Source organism: Pelophylax lessonae (assembly GCF_965119305.1).
Source record: "Pelophylax lessonae genome assembly, chromosome: 12".
Taxonomy (NCBI): Eukaryota; Metazoa; Chordata; class Amphibia; order Anura; family Ranidae; genus Pelophylax; species Pelophylax lessonae.
Window position 1 is genome coordinate 155,287,495 of NC_138779.1, and position 14,171 is coordinate 155,301,665.

Sequence of the window (14,171 nt, forward strand, 5' to 3'; positions counted from 1 at the left end):
AATATGCTTTTATATCTGTATTTTTTTAAATATATAATTTCTGTCTTTGTTGTGTTGTTTTTTCATTTCAGGCAATTAGAATTCTCATGTAATTGCGGACCGATCCTGTGGGGGCAGTGTGGGTAAGCATGGAGGTCGGCCTCATCAGTGAGATATGTGCGGCCAGATAGGCCGCAGGTCAGTCCCGCCCCTTCCGGGCGGAACTTCCTGTGGCACCTGAGCGGACTACGGAGGCACTTCCTGCCCCTGTATGGTCTGCATACACCCGTGACTAAGCCGAGAGCCTCGCCGGGGTGTCCCCGCGCTGGCTCTCGAGCGATGTCCGGTGGGAGTGGCCGGGGCGGTGACGTCCGTTTGACGAACCGCCCGGGATCCATGCTACTTAAGGGCGCCATTTACAAGCCCTGGTATGGTGGAGGTTCCCCATCCGGTGAGGACTGTGCGGAAGCTGGGAACAGCGTGGCAAGGGGGAAGCTTTATATGGCCAGTACTAATACTGTAACATTACACTTTTGTGATATCCGGGAATTCACCTTAATCTTACTGTGCTTAACAGCCGACATACAAGCAGAGGAGACACGCTCCCTACATTTAAGCTCTGGTCCTTCCTAAGTTTGGTGAGCATTGCTAAGGTGTCTGTGTATGTTTGGAACTTTTGTACTGCATAGGGATCTATCATTTTGGGTGGCACTCTATATATTTACCACTATGTTTATTACCTATGTTTATTCTAAGTACGTTTTGCATGTACTCATCTTGGACCCCATGTAGCAACTGCTTATCTATATATAACCCTGGTCACCCCCTACTATTATAGAGGAGGGTGGGCCGGATACTAAATTGATTACACACACATATTCACATATGTGTGTGAAAGCAAATCAATATATATGATACATATTTTACTATAGGGCTAGCCCATATACGAATGGGTAAACTCTGTATGTTGGTGTATAATCGTTTATAAACGCATGGCACCTGTCTACTCTTACGGTCCAGAATGACTATGTGTCTTTTCTGTTGCCCCCCCCCCCTTTTAGGGCAGATGGTCTATGGGCTCTATAAGTACTTACACACTCTTATAACAAGCAGGAGGCACACTGATTTTACCACTTTAAAACACTTGAGCTTATGGTTTAGCATTCCTATGGGCTTTCCCTTAAAGTGATATCATAGAATAAAAACGCTTACTACTCTGAGAAACATTGTTTTTCTGCTCTCATCCACCCAGATATGAGACATGGAGTGACTACCCTCACTACTATGTCACTATACATTGCCTTTTCTGAGCTTCCCAAAACGCACAGTCCTCCTCGTTAAAGAATTCTCTATGGAAATTGAGATATGTGCCTGATTACTATATGTACAGGTATGTATACATTTTTCTGTCCATTTACCAGGTATATAAATAGGATATATATGCTTATACTATAACTACAGCATGGATCCCCACATATACTCACTATTGGCAGCCTCCGTTCTTTCCCCTAAACTCCTCTAGTGTCTGAATGCAACTTAAGACCCAATGTTATATTGTGTTGATATTGCAAAAATAGAAGGACTTATCTGAGATATGTAAGACGATTATATGTAATTAAAAAGGAAAGATAAATGATATGCAATTGTAATTATAACATACTGAAAATAAGGTAACATATATATGTAATCTATCTAAATACTGTTATTTCTCACACAGACAAAAGAAATGATATGCTCCAGATGAAGCTTTTTTGTCTAAGAAAGCGAAACATGTCGAGCAAAGGTCATATATTACATGGTGAATGTTAACTTATATTTTCAGTCGACCCCGCTGACCGGCACCATACTGTTTGGGTGTCCGTGGGCGGTTCTTCTGATATCAAGCAATACGTTTCCAAGGATTATATGACTACTAATGATCTTGTACTTGGAACTGTATGTAAATCGACTTTTATAAGTTCTATGCACTGAGATATTGTACAACATAGACCATTGTTGTGTGGTCTCACTGTGTCCTTAATACACAATTATTTGCCTGTATTTTTCTATGATTTTAAAATATTTAGTTTTGTGTTGAATAAAAGAAATCTTTTTAACAAAACTCTTGTGCCTGAAATCTCTGTTTCCCAATCCTTCCAAATGTATCCAATAATCAATATCAATCAATCAATCAATCAATAATCAAAATCAATAATAATCAATGTACTTCCCCACCCGGGACGTCACAGAGTCAATACCGCTGACAATGGGATGCCCCAGGGGGGGAAGTCAAACTCTTGTGAATTTTTGGTAAACAATAAATAATAGGGGTACGGGGACATTTGGGCACCAAAAAGGACTTCTCCTTCTTATTCAGGACGTTAAGCTGGTAGCCCTTCTCTATAATAGTCTCCAACTCCTGTTTAAACTGACATTTAGGGTCTCTAGGGAGGAGAGTGTATGTCAAAGGATCATTGAGTATACGGTGCATCTCCTGCAAGTAGTCGTTTCTATCTAAAACAACAATAGCACCCCCCTTGTCTGCAGGCCTAACTATTAGTTGCTTGTTGTTACAAAGAGAATCAAGGCCTACCTGCAGATCCTTGTTGAGGCTACTCTTATGAACCTTCATTTGTTCGAGATCTCTAAGGACTACGTCTCTAAAAACTTTAATCGAAGGAGCCAAGGATCCAGGAGGATTGAATAAAGAGGCATTTGAGAGTCCCAAATGTTGAAAGTCTGTGGACACTATGCGATTATCCTTAATAGGGTTACTTGTGATGTAACGCTTGATGTTAACCTTTCTAATAAACTTATGGAAGTCCACATAAGTTTCAAATTTGTTCAAAGTTCTGGGAGGGGCATATTTAAGACCCTTATCTAGAATCCGCTTTTCGGATTCTGTAAGGGTCATTTTACTAAGATTAAATATGCCCACTCCTGCTACATTCTGACTTTTTTTTGTGTTGGATCCTTCTCCCTCCTCTGGTACCTCGCTTGGTTCTGCCAGCCTTTTGACTCCCTGATTTCCCCTGGGAAAACCCCAACCCAGGTTATTCTGATTGGTTAGCTGTGTACCAGAAGAAGAAGCCCCTACTTCAATTTCCCTACGGGATTGCATCGGTTGTGGATCGATGTTTTCAAAGTCATCCGGACATTCATTGTCCCTTAATGGAAAAAAAATATTTTTCACAGGCACATTGTACTGATGGTCAACTTGACGCTGCCTATTCATAAATGGACCTTCCTCATAACTTACATAACCATCAAGGCCATAATCTGCATCAGTCCATGGCTGATGTTGTCTAAAGGGTGGTGGCCCCTGTCTCGATTGAGGGGTCTGGTTATAACCAGATCCTGTTTGTTGATTTAAGGGTGGTCTCCACTGGGGTCCAAAATTGCGGTAAGGGCCCTGTTTATTGTTAGGGCCCATCCGCCATTGTGGTCCTACCCATGGAGCGTCTCGTGATCCCATATCGTTACTATTCCAGTTATTACCAGGGTTATAAGCAAAAGATGGTCCATTCTGCCTATAATTTGACTGGTTAGGTTGGGGTCTTCCTTTATTAGGATTTTGTCCCCTAAAAGGTGACTTATATGATGCTCGTCGTTTATTTTTCGGGGTTTTAGATACCGCAGGGCCTTTAGACTTAGTCTGTTGGCTAAATCAATTAGGGGTAGAGGCAGACATATTCGAATGTGTGACATCCATTGGGACATTATCCTCTTCAGTTGTGGATTCTAACAGCTTTTTTTGCCATTCAAAAACACAACTATTCTGATAATCTACCAGGTCCCTATTGTACTTTTTCCTCTTTTTCATTTTTTGATCTTTCTCCTCTTTTTCAAGGATTTTTAAAAGGTTGGCAGAAGCGGCCTTATAATCCTTGCTATCCATATAAGGGGAAAGCTTAGTTTTTACCAATTTAACTTCCTCATCCAACCTAGATAGTTTGGCTTTCTTCCTAACAATCAGAAATTTGAGAAATGATATCCCAGCTTCATTGAAGTATTTGTACCATTCCTCCAATTCAACTTCCCCTAGCTGGGGACAACCCTCCCAACGGAGGCTCCTGGGAACCATAGTGTTTTTTACATATGTCTCTAAGAATGCAATGTCCCACTGTGTATGGATTTCAGAGACCATTAAATTCTTGAGACGCATGAAAAGGCCACCCAGGTCATCATCCTTGGCTGTAAAAGCCTCAAAAACTCCATCGGTATTGACAACCTTAGCAGATCTATATTCAAAAATGTCTGTGACAGACATTATTGGTGTGCCGGCAGCAGTTAAATTAGTCAGTAAGATATATATTTCAAAAGGTGATAACCGCGCTAGGCTCCTAATTAATAGCAGCAACTCAAAGTGTGACAAACACAAAAACAAAAAGCAGATAAAGTAAGCTGCGCTGAGTTATGACTGTTCCATCCCCGGTACTCAATCAGTAGAAACCATATGAATAACAGCAAACGACAGTAAGTCCCAACACAACTCAATGTGTAGACAAATAATGTCTTAGGTGATAAATTCCTAGTGATATGTGAGAGTCAATACAGTCTTAGTAGAATCCGGGACAATCTACACTTCTTGAATGTAAGGTCAATAGGTGTATGAACTGCTTACCAGATCCTCATAAATTTGAAGCAAGATTCAAAAAAGATCTCCCGATTCCAAACCAAGACGACCATCTTGTTGGTATAGTCCTCAAACGATATAGAGATCGCGGACCAAGTGCATGTAAAAAATAATAATCCTCATAGTGTGATACTGTTTATGCACTCAAAGTATCTATTTCACCTTAAGTGCAATCATAAAGAAATTAAAAATAAACTAGAGGTGCTCGAAGGAAAGAACCTCCACTGGCAGTAAGGCTGCTTACCAGAGCAAAATGTGCAAAGCCAGAAATTGAAGTGAAGACCGTCACCCTAATGCCCAGTCTGCTTACCAGATGATAAAGGTATTGACGCAGAGAAAAAGGGGAAAGGATCCCAAATCCACTTCTAACAGAGGAGAACCGTCACCAATATCACAGCTGCTTGCCAGATGCAATAGGTCTAATGGCCAAACATCATATGATATGAATGGATTCCAAATGGGGATGCACTCCAAACGAAATCACCAACAGGCAGTCGATCACCACATTATATGGAAAAAATAAATTGCCCCATAGTGTAAAACCATCACAATTTATTGAAAATAAAAGAATGCAACTTACAAACAATGGACGAACAAAGGCAAAGATCAAGTGAGCCGCCGGCCGGTCGGCTCTTCTGCCCATCCTCAACCCTCGTAGTAGGTGACGTCAGCACGCCGCAACCGGCGTACGTTTCGTCAAATATGACGTTATCAAGGTACGGACGGCGTGCTGACGACACCGCTTAAATACACTGGACAGCAAGATGCCGCCCCATGTGACCTCCGGAAGCAGGCAAGCGGCCATATTTGAAAAGGTATCAGTGAAGTTTTCTTCAAAAAAAGGCATGGCTAAATAAACCATGCAGTAGGCAACGCTTTATAATACTTCCGGGGGCAAACAAGTGGCCATCTTTGAAAAGGTATCCACACAAAAATTCCCAAAGATCGAGTCACCATCTTAATGTTAGCATGCTACAAACTGCGCTACATCAAAATTGGGGCTACGTAATCTATGAAATTACCACCAATAAGATCATCAGACTGATAGTCAGACTTCAACAAACTATATGTCAGTCTCGGAATCAAAACCAAATATTGACAGATAGGCATACCTAAAAAGGGGCTTGTCAGCTAGTTTTACCTACAATCTACTGACACAATCCTTGAATACTATAGGATATTCTCTTAGATCAGTTTAGTATATTCATCTGGTATCTGACCGATTTCACAAAACACATAAATGTCAGCCCCAATAAATACATTGTTGATCTGTGAATAAATAAATAAATAAATAGGCCGGATATATACCATGACTATAGGTCTTGGCCACTTATAATAAATATAGCATATAAATATAATTAATCATACATTTTAGGTTGAGTTATTATAACATGATAAAAAGGGAATTTTAAAACAATACTAAAAGAGATTTAAAAGGAGCAAATCTAAAAAAGGGGCTTCATGAGTTGTCAATAAACGCATTGACATCAGTGTCTACATTGAGCCCATGAGGTGTGTAGGTTTTAACCCTGTGGATCCAGGCCATCTCCATTCTCGATAGACCGCGGACCAACGGTTCCCCCCGCCATTTAGGGGAGAATTTATCTATCCCCAAGAACATAACATTTTTAGGGTCCTTATTGTGTGCCAACAAAAAGTGTTTAGAGACCGAATGATTTTTAAACCCTTTTCTAATATTGGCAATATGTTCGTTCAAACGAACGAACATAGGTCGTTTAGTTCTTCCGATATATTGAAACCCGCACGAGCACTGGAGAAGATATACCACCCCAGTGCTCGTGCAGGAAATAAAAGGGTTAATTTTGAACGTTCTACCATTACTGGTAGAGACAAAGCTCTTGGTATTCTTTTGTTTAATGCAATTTAAACGACAAACCTGACACCTATTGCATCTGTAGAACCCTTTTAGCTGTTCAAGAAAAGTTGGTGGTTTTAAAGGGGGTTCAATTACATTTGGAGCTATTAAATCTCTCAAATTTGGAGTACTCTTAAAGATAACTCGAGGTTTATCTGTCAAAACCTTATTCAATACCACATCGTTATTTAAAATGTGCCAATGGCGTTGGATAATTTTCTTAATTCCCATATGTTGACTAGAGAAAGTAGTGATAAATGAGGGACAGGAGGTATGTTCCACTCCATTAGTCCAAGAACGAGGTGCCAGCAAGCTAGACCTGTCCATCCCCACCACCTGTTCCATCTGGTAAGCAGCCTTACTGCCGGTGGAGGTTCTTTCCTTTGAGCACCTCTAGTTTATTTTTAATTTCTTTATGATTGCACTTAAGGTGAAATAGATACTTTGAGTGCATAAACAGTATCACACTATGAGGATTATTATTTTTTACATGCACTTGGTCCGCGATCTCTATATCGTTTGAGGACTATACCAACAAGATGGTCGTCTTGGTTTGGAATCGGGAGATCTTTTTTGAATCTTCCTTCAAATTTATGAGGATCTGGTAAGCAGTTCATACACCTATTGACCTTACATTCAAGAAGTGGAGATTGTCCCGGATTCTACTAAGACTGTATTGACTCTCACATATCACTATTTATCACCTAAGACATTATTTGTCTACACATTGAGTTGTGTTAGGACTTACTGTCGTTTGCTGTTATTCATATGGTTTCTACTGATTGAGTAGCAGGGATGGAACAGTCATAACTCAGCGCAGCTTACTTTATCTGCTTTAGTGTTCAGGCACTACCAACAACAAGGCCCAATTTTTCTGCACCTGTATGACAAATACATGCGATTTGAATTTTGTATCAAATTTTTAACAGCAGGGCTCGTTCCTGGTTTTTTTTCATTTTTTTTATCTGTATTACTGGGAGCCAACAATATATTACAGCCACAAGCAAGTTTGAATTACATTTTTTACTTTCGAAATGTCAGCGTTGCTGCAGCAGGCTACATACATTGTACAAATGCGCCACTTTACAGGCACATTTAGGGGTCCCCCAAGCATGATACTGAAAGGAATTTTTTATTTCTATTGTTTCACTTTAGGCATTATTAAAATCACTTCTCCTGTAAAAAGGATAGTTTTAAAAAAAAATGTTTTGCATTGTTACATGTCCCCCAGGGCAGTTCCCGGACCCCCATATACTTTTTTTGGGCAATAACTTACATTTAGGCCTTTAAAATGAGGATTTTTTATTTTTCAGGTTCGAGTCCCATAGACTTCAATGGAGTTTGAATGTTGGAACAAAGTTTTCCCCCGTTCGCAGTGTTCTGGTGCGAACTGAACATGGGGGTGTTCAGCCCATCCCTAATGTTTAGGGTCATTGTCCTCTTGGAAGGTGAACCTCTGCCTGAGTATCCAGTCTTTTGTAGACTCTAACAGGTTTCCTTCTAAGATTGCCCTGTATTTTGCTCCATCTATGTTCCCATCAACTCTGACCCGCTTCCCTGTCCCTGCTGAAGAAAAGCATCCCCACAACATGATGCTGCTACCACCATATTTCACGGTGGGGGTGGTGTGTTCAGGCTGATGTACAGTGTTAGTTTCCTGCCACACATAGCATTTTGCTTTTAGGCTAAAAAGTTAAATTTTGGTCTCATTTGACCAGAGCACCTTCCACATGTTTGCTGTGTCCCCCACATAGCTTCTAGCAAACTGCAAACAGGATTTCTTATGGCTTACTTTTAACAATGGCTTTCTTCCTGCAACCCTTCCATAAAGGCCAGATTTGTGAAGTGCATGACTAATAGTTGTCCTGTGGACAAATTCTCCCACCTGAGCTGTGGATCTCTGCAGCTCCTCTACAGGCACCATGGCTGGTTCTCTAATTAATGCTCTCCTTGCCCGGCCTGTCAGTTTAGGTGGACAGCCATGTCTTGGTAGGTTTGCAGTTGTGCCATACTCTTTTCATTTTTGGATGATGGATTGAACAGTGCTCCGTGAGAAGTTCAAAGCTTGGGATATTTTTTTTATACCCTAACCCTGCTTTAAACTTCTCTGCAACTTTATCCCTGATCTGTCTGTTGTTGTTTCTTGACCTTTATGATGCTGTTTGTTTACCGAGGTTCTCTAACAAGCCTCTAAGGGCTTTACAGAACAGCTGTATTTATACTGTAATTAAATAACACAGGTGGACTCTATTTACTAATTAGGTGACTTCTCAAGGCAATTGGTTCCACTAGATTTTAGTCAGGGGTATCATTTATTATAAATAAATATCTGAAAAGTGGGACATACAAATGCACAGTGGATTTTCTCTGATTACCAGTTACTCTAATCAGCATTTTTCTATCAGAAATGTACTCAGGAAACATTGGGGTATTCTCAGGAATTACAAAGTACTTGGCCCTGTTCTTCCTGATCACCCTATTGTAGTATATAAGGGTACTCCAGCTTTGCGACATAGGATTGCGCCCAATGTCATTGATCCTCCAAAGATGTTTTTTTCCATGTAGAAAGTGTAACATCTGCCAAATTAACTTTTTGGGGAGAAGGTGCACATCCTTTCAGTCAATACAAACACAAAAAAAATTATGACATCAATACCTTTATTAGGTATACGTCAAAATTTGTTGTTTACATGATCCAATGTCTGTGTTCTAAACAGTACATTGGATGCACTAAACGGACGTTGCATGTAAGTTTATCTGAACATGTTGGTAATATCAATCAAGGTTTTAAGGGACACAATCTATCCAGACATTATGGGAGACATCATGATAGGATCCTAGTTAGGGATGATCGAACGGTTCGGGTCCACTATTGGTTTGACCCGAACATTGGGTGTTCGAGGTTCGGCCGAATTTAGAACTTTTTGCCCAAAAAATTCGGAATTCGGCAACCAGAACCGCCCAAAATGCAATGCTTCAGGAAATGGGCTTTAAAAGCCCGTGATTGGACCAGAACCATTCATTAGCAAAAGCCAATTGAGGGGGCAGGAGAATGCTAGGAATGTGATTGGAGTGACTAGGGGGTCCCTAGACCAATCATTAGTGAATACGCCCCCCCAGTATATAAGATCGCCCCCGCCATATTCCTAGCATTGTTATACTGGACATGGAAGAGAATGGAAGCAGTTCTGTTAATTTTACTTTAAAAGTGTAATTTAGCTATTTTTAGTGTGAGGAAAGGGATATCTAGTGTAGTTAGAGTGCTTCTTTACACTTAAGTTAGCTTCAAAAATTGAGTTTCTGTAGGGAAAGTGTTAAGTGTAAGGGGACCGTAGTGTAGTGTAGGGTTAACTGGCAGTGACTGCTATGGCAGGGTGACAAAACCCTTCCATAGCAGGGTGACTGCTATAGAGAAATGATCATTTCTCTGAATAGCTTCGTAACTGGAATATGGCTTCTCAACAGCCAAGCATTTTTTATGCTGCAGGGGCTGCCACTGCCAGTGCTTTTTTGAGGACATGTTTGATGTCAGACATGACATCTGAACATGTGTATAGGGGGTATATATACACATATATGTCTGAATATATACCCCTAGACATATATAGGTGTGATAGTAGCAGAAATAAATGCTTGCGCTAATGAAATCATTTACAGGAATATATTTCTGCTACTATCACACCTATATATGTCTAGGGGTATATATTCAGACATATATGTCTATATATACCCCCTATACATATGTTCAGATGTTTTGCCTGCCTCAAAAGAACCCAAAAAAATGCCAAAAAAACGCTAGCATCAAAAAAAAATGCCCAGGTGTGTTTTTGCTGGCATTTTTTGGGGGGTTTTGGAGGCAGGCAAAACATCAGAACTTGTGCACAGTACCACTATACACATGTTCAGATGTTTTTCCTGACTGCAAAGAACCCCAAAAAATGCCTGCTATTAAACCGGGAGAGAAGCTAACTACCTGTGTTTAAAGTGTTCTAATACAAACAATCCTTTTTTTTCTGGTTCTGGACATGCTACAGAGCTGAAACTTCACAGGTACACCTTTTAGACCCCCAGACACCAAATCACACAAAAAAAGTTCTTAAAAATTGTCATTTTTGATAAAAAAAAGCCAATTATTGAAAAAATTTAAAAAAAAAAGAGATTTTTTGATTTTTACTTTGGATTTAGTATCTGGGGGGTCTAAAAGGTGTACATGTGAAGTTTCAGCTCTGTAGCATGTCCAGAACCAGAAAAAAAAAAGATTGTTTGTATTAGAACACTTTCTTTCAGGACAGGTAGTTAGTTTCTCTCCCGGTTTAATAGCAGCCATTTTTTTGGGTTCTTTGCAGTCAGGAAAAACATCTCAACTTGTGTATAGTGGTACTGTGCACAAGTTCTGATGTTTTGCCTGCCTCCAAAAACCCCCAAAAAATGGCAGCAAAAACACACCTGGGCATTTTTTTTTTGGACGCTAGCGTTTTTTTGGCATTTTTTTGGGTTTTCACTTTGGATTTTTTGTGTGATTTGGTGTCTTGGGGGTCTAAAAGGTGTACCTGTGAAGTTTCAGCTCTGTAGCATGTCCAGAACCAGAAAAAAAGATCATATAGGTGTTAAAGTTAAAGGAGGGTCCCGACCCACATCCCTGTTCTACTGAAAAATTATCTTTTTTTTTCATGGTTCTGGACATGCTACAGAGCTGAAACTTCACATGCACACCTTTTAGACCCCCCAGATACTAAATCCAAAGTAAAAATAAAAAAATCTCTTTTTTTTTTTAATTTTTTCAATAATTGGCTTTTTTATCAAAAATTACAATTTTTAAGAACTTTTTTTTGTGTGATTAATAGTTAATGGGGCATGACCCAGAACCCTGGGCACTTTTTAGGGGCGTTTATTGGGTTTTAGGGCTTAAAAATTGTGTTTTTTGATTACCGAAGTTCGGGTTCCATTGATTTCAATGGGGTTCTGAAATCCGGGCCGAACTTTCGGGAAGTTCGGATGTTCTGGCCGAACCGAACTTTTCAAAAGTTCGATCATCCTTAATCCTAGTGGGCACTTCCTTTTTTGCTTTGGATAAGGTTGTGCCCCATTGGAGAGGTACCAATATGATTAGATCTATTTCTAAGTTGGAGACATTACATTTTATGTCTCTTTCGGCTTGAATGTCGATTAGGACACAAATAGTTTTATTAATATTGCTTGATTTTTTTCTTTTACTTTTAATATTCTTCATTCATTTATTTTTATGTGTTTTTATTTTTCTTTATTGATTTGAGACTTGAGACTGTACTGCGATGTTCTTGTGTTTTTTCGGTTTCCCTCTAGGTTTTTAAACTTATATTTATATACAGTGCCTTGCGAAAGTATTCGGCCCCCTTGAACTTTGCGACCTTTTGCCACATTTCAGGCTTCAAACATAAAGATATAAAATTGTAATTTTTTTGTGAAGAATCAACAAGTGGGACACAATCATGAAGTGGAACGAAATTTATTGGATATTTCAAACTTTGTCAACAAATAAAAAACGGAAAAATTGGACGTGCAAAATTATTCAGCCCCCTTAAGTTAATACTTTGTAGCGCCACCTTTTGCTGCGATTACAGCTGTAAGTCGCTTGGGGTATGTCTCTATCAGTTTTGCACATCGAGAGACTGAAATTTTTGCCCATTTCTCCTTGCAAAACAGCTCGAGCTCAGTGAGGTTGGATGGAGAGCGTTTGTGAACAGCAGTTTTCAGTTCTTTCCACAGATTCTTGATTGGATTCAGGTCTGGACTTTGACTTGGCCATTCTAACACCTGGATATGTTTATTTGTGAACCATTCCATTGAATATTTTGCTTTATGTTTTGGATCATTGTCATGATGTTGGAAGACAAATCTCCGTCCCAGTCTCAGGTCTTTTGCAGACTCCATCAGGTTTTCTTCCAGAATGGTCCTGTATTTGGCTCCATCCATCTTCCCATCAATTTTAACCATCTTTCCTGCCCCTGTTGAAGAAAAGCAGGCCCAAACCATGATGCTGCCACCACCATGTTTGACAGTGGGGATGGTGTGTTCAGGGTGATGAGCTGTGTTTTACGCCAAACATAACGTTTTGCATTGTTGCCAAAAAGTTTGATTTTGGTTTCATCTGACCAGAGCACCTTCTTCCACATGTTTGGTGTGTCTCCCAGGTGGCTTGTGGCAAACTTTAAACTACACTTTTTATGGATATCTTTAAGAAATGGCTTTCTTCTTGCCACTCTTCTTGCCACTCTTCCATTGTTGTCCTATGGACAGAGTCTCCTACCTCAGCTGTAGATCTCTGCAGTTCATCCAAAGTGATCATGGGCCTCTTGGCTGCATCTCTGATCAGTCTTCTCCTTGTATGAGCTGAAAGTTTAGAGGGACGACCAGGTCTTCGTAGATTTGCAGTGGTCTGATACTCCTTCCATTTCAATATTATCACTTGCACAGTGCTCCTTGGGATGTTTAAAGCTTGGTAAATCTTTTTGTATCCAAATCCAGCTTTAAACTTCACCACAACAGTATCTCGGACCTGCCTGGTGTGTTCCTTGTTCTTCATGATGCTCTCTGCGCTTTAAACGGACCTCTGAGACTATCACAGTGCAGGAGCATTTATACGGAGACTTGATTACACACAGGTGGATTCTATTTATCATCATTAGTCATTTAGGTCAACATTGGATCATTCAGAGATCCTCACTAAAATTCTGGAGAGAGTTTGCTGCACTGAAAGTAAAGGGGCTGAATAATTTTGCACGCCCAATTTTTCAGTTTTTTATTTGTTAACAAAGTTTGAGATATCCAATAAATTTCGTTCCACTTCATGATTGTGTCCCACTTGTTGTTGATTCTTCACAAAAAATTACAAATTTATATCTTTATGTTTGAAGCCTGAAATGTGGCAAAAGGTCGCAAAGTTCAAGGGGGCCGAATACTTTTGCAAGGCACTGTATTTTCTTTGTATATTACCATTGCATGTGTTTTTATGTTATTCCACTAGATGGTGTTCCTTTGTTCCTATGCAGGCCTTTGAAAGTTTCTCTACTAATGTTATGTATTTTGGGCAGACAGCAGCAAGTAGTTAAGATGGCACCGCTGTCTTATAAATAGTCGACATACGTGATGACACATCACCTCGGCCTATCCCCAGACGATGTTCTTTGTGATGAAACGCATAGGTTGGGGCCTACGATGGTGAGGTCATCACAGGATTTAATTCTGATTGGTCGATGTTTGAGTGAGCCCAGAGGGAAGCACGTAGGAATGCTGCAAATCTCTGCCATATGTTTGGATTGTGTTTTTATGCTGATTTAAACCTCAGAATCTTTAACCCCCTTAGCGGTAACCCCGAGCGTGACTCGGGGTGGTTTTTTCATGCTAGGATCGGTATCCACGAGTCACGCTTGGGGTAGATCATGTGCAGAGCATGCAGCGGGGTTCCTTACGTTCTCCTGGCGATCCAGCGATGATCTCCCATTGCTGTGATCGCCGCCGAGATCCCTGCTTGTCCGTCGCTCTGATGACTTCCTGGTACAGTTCCCTGCAGCAGCAATGGTGCATGGGAGTGGAACTGGGAGGGAAATTCAAAAGTTGCACAAAACACAAACACATAAAAAGGAGGTGATACAGTGTAATCTGAGAGGATTACACTGTATCACCTTAGTATCAGACACAGTGCCCTTTCAGTGCCCCTTGCCA

At 40.3% G+C, this 14,171-nt stretch overlaps 1 protein-coding gene across 1 annotated transcript in view; it reads right to left on the bottom strand.

The window, feature by feature from the left end:
* Nucleotides 1–4,474: 4,474 nt before the first annotated feature.
* LOC309568931 (uncharacterized protein) overlaps nucleotides 4,475–14,171 on the bottom strand; it is a gene marked incomplete at both ends in the record, with an annotated part of 42,701 nt that continues 33,004 nt past the window's right edge. The window contains one exon of the mRNA XM_082274700.1: nucleotides 4,475–4,489. Coding sequence (XP_082130826.1) covers nucleotides 4,475–4,489 — 15 coding nt within the window. The remainder of the gene's footprint in view (nucleotides 4,490–14,171) is intronic.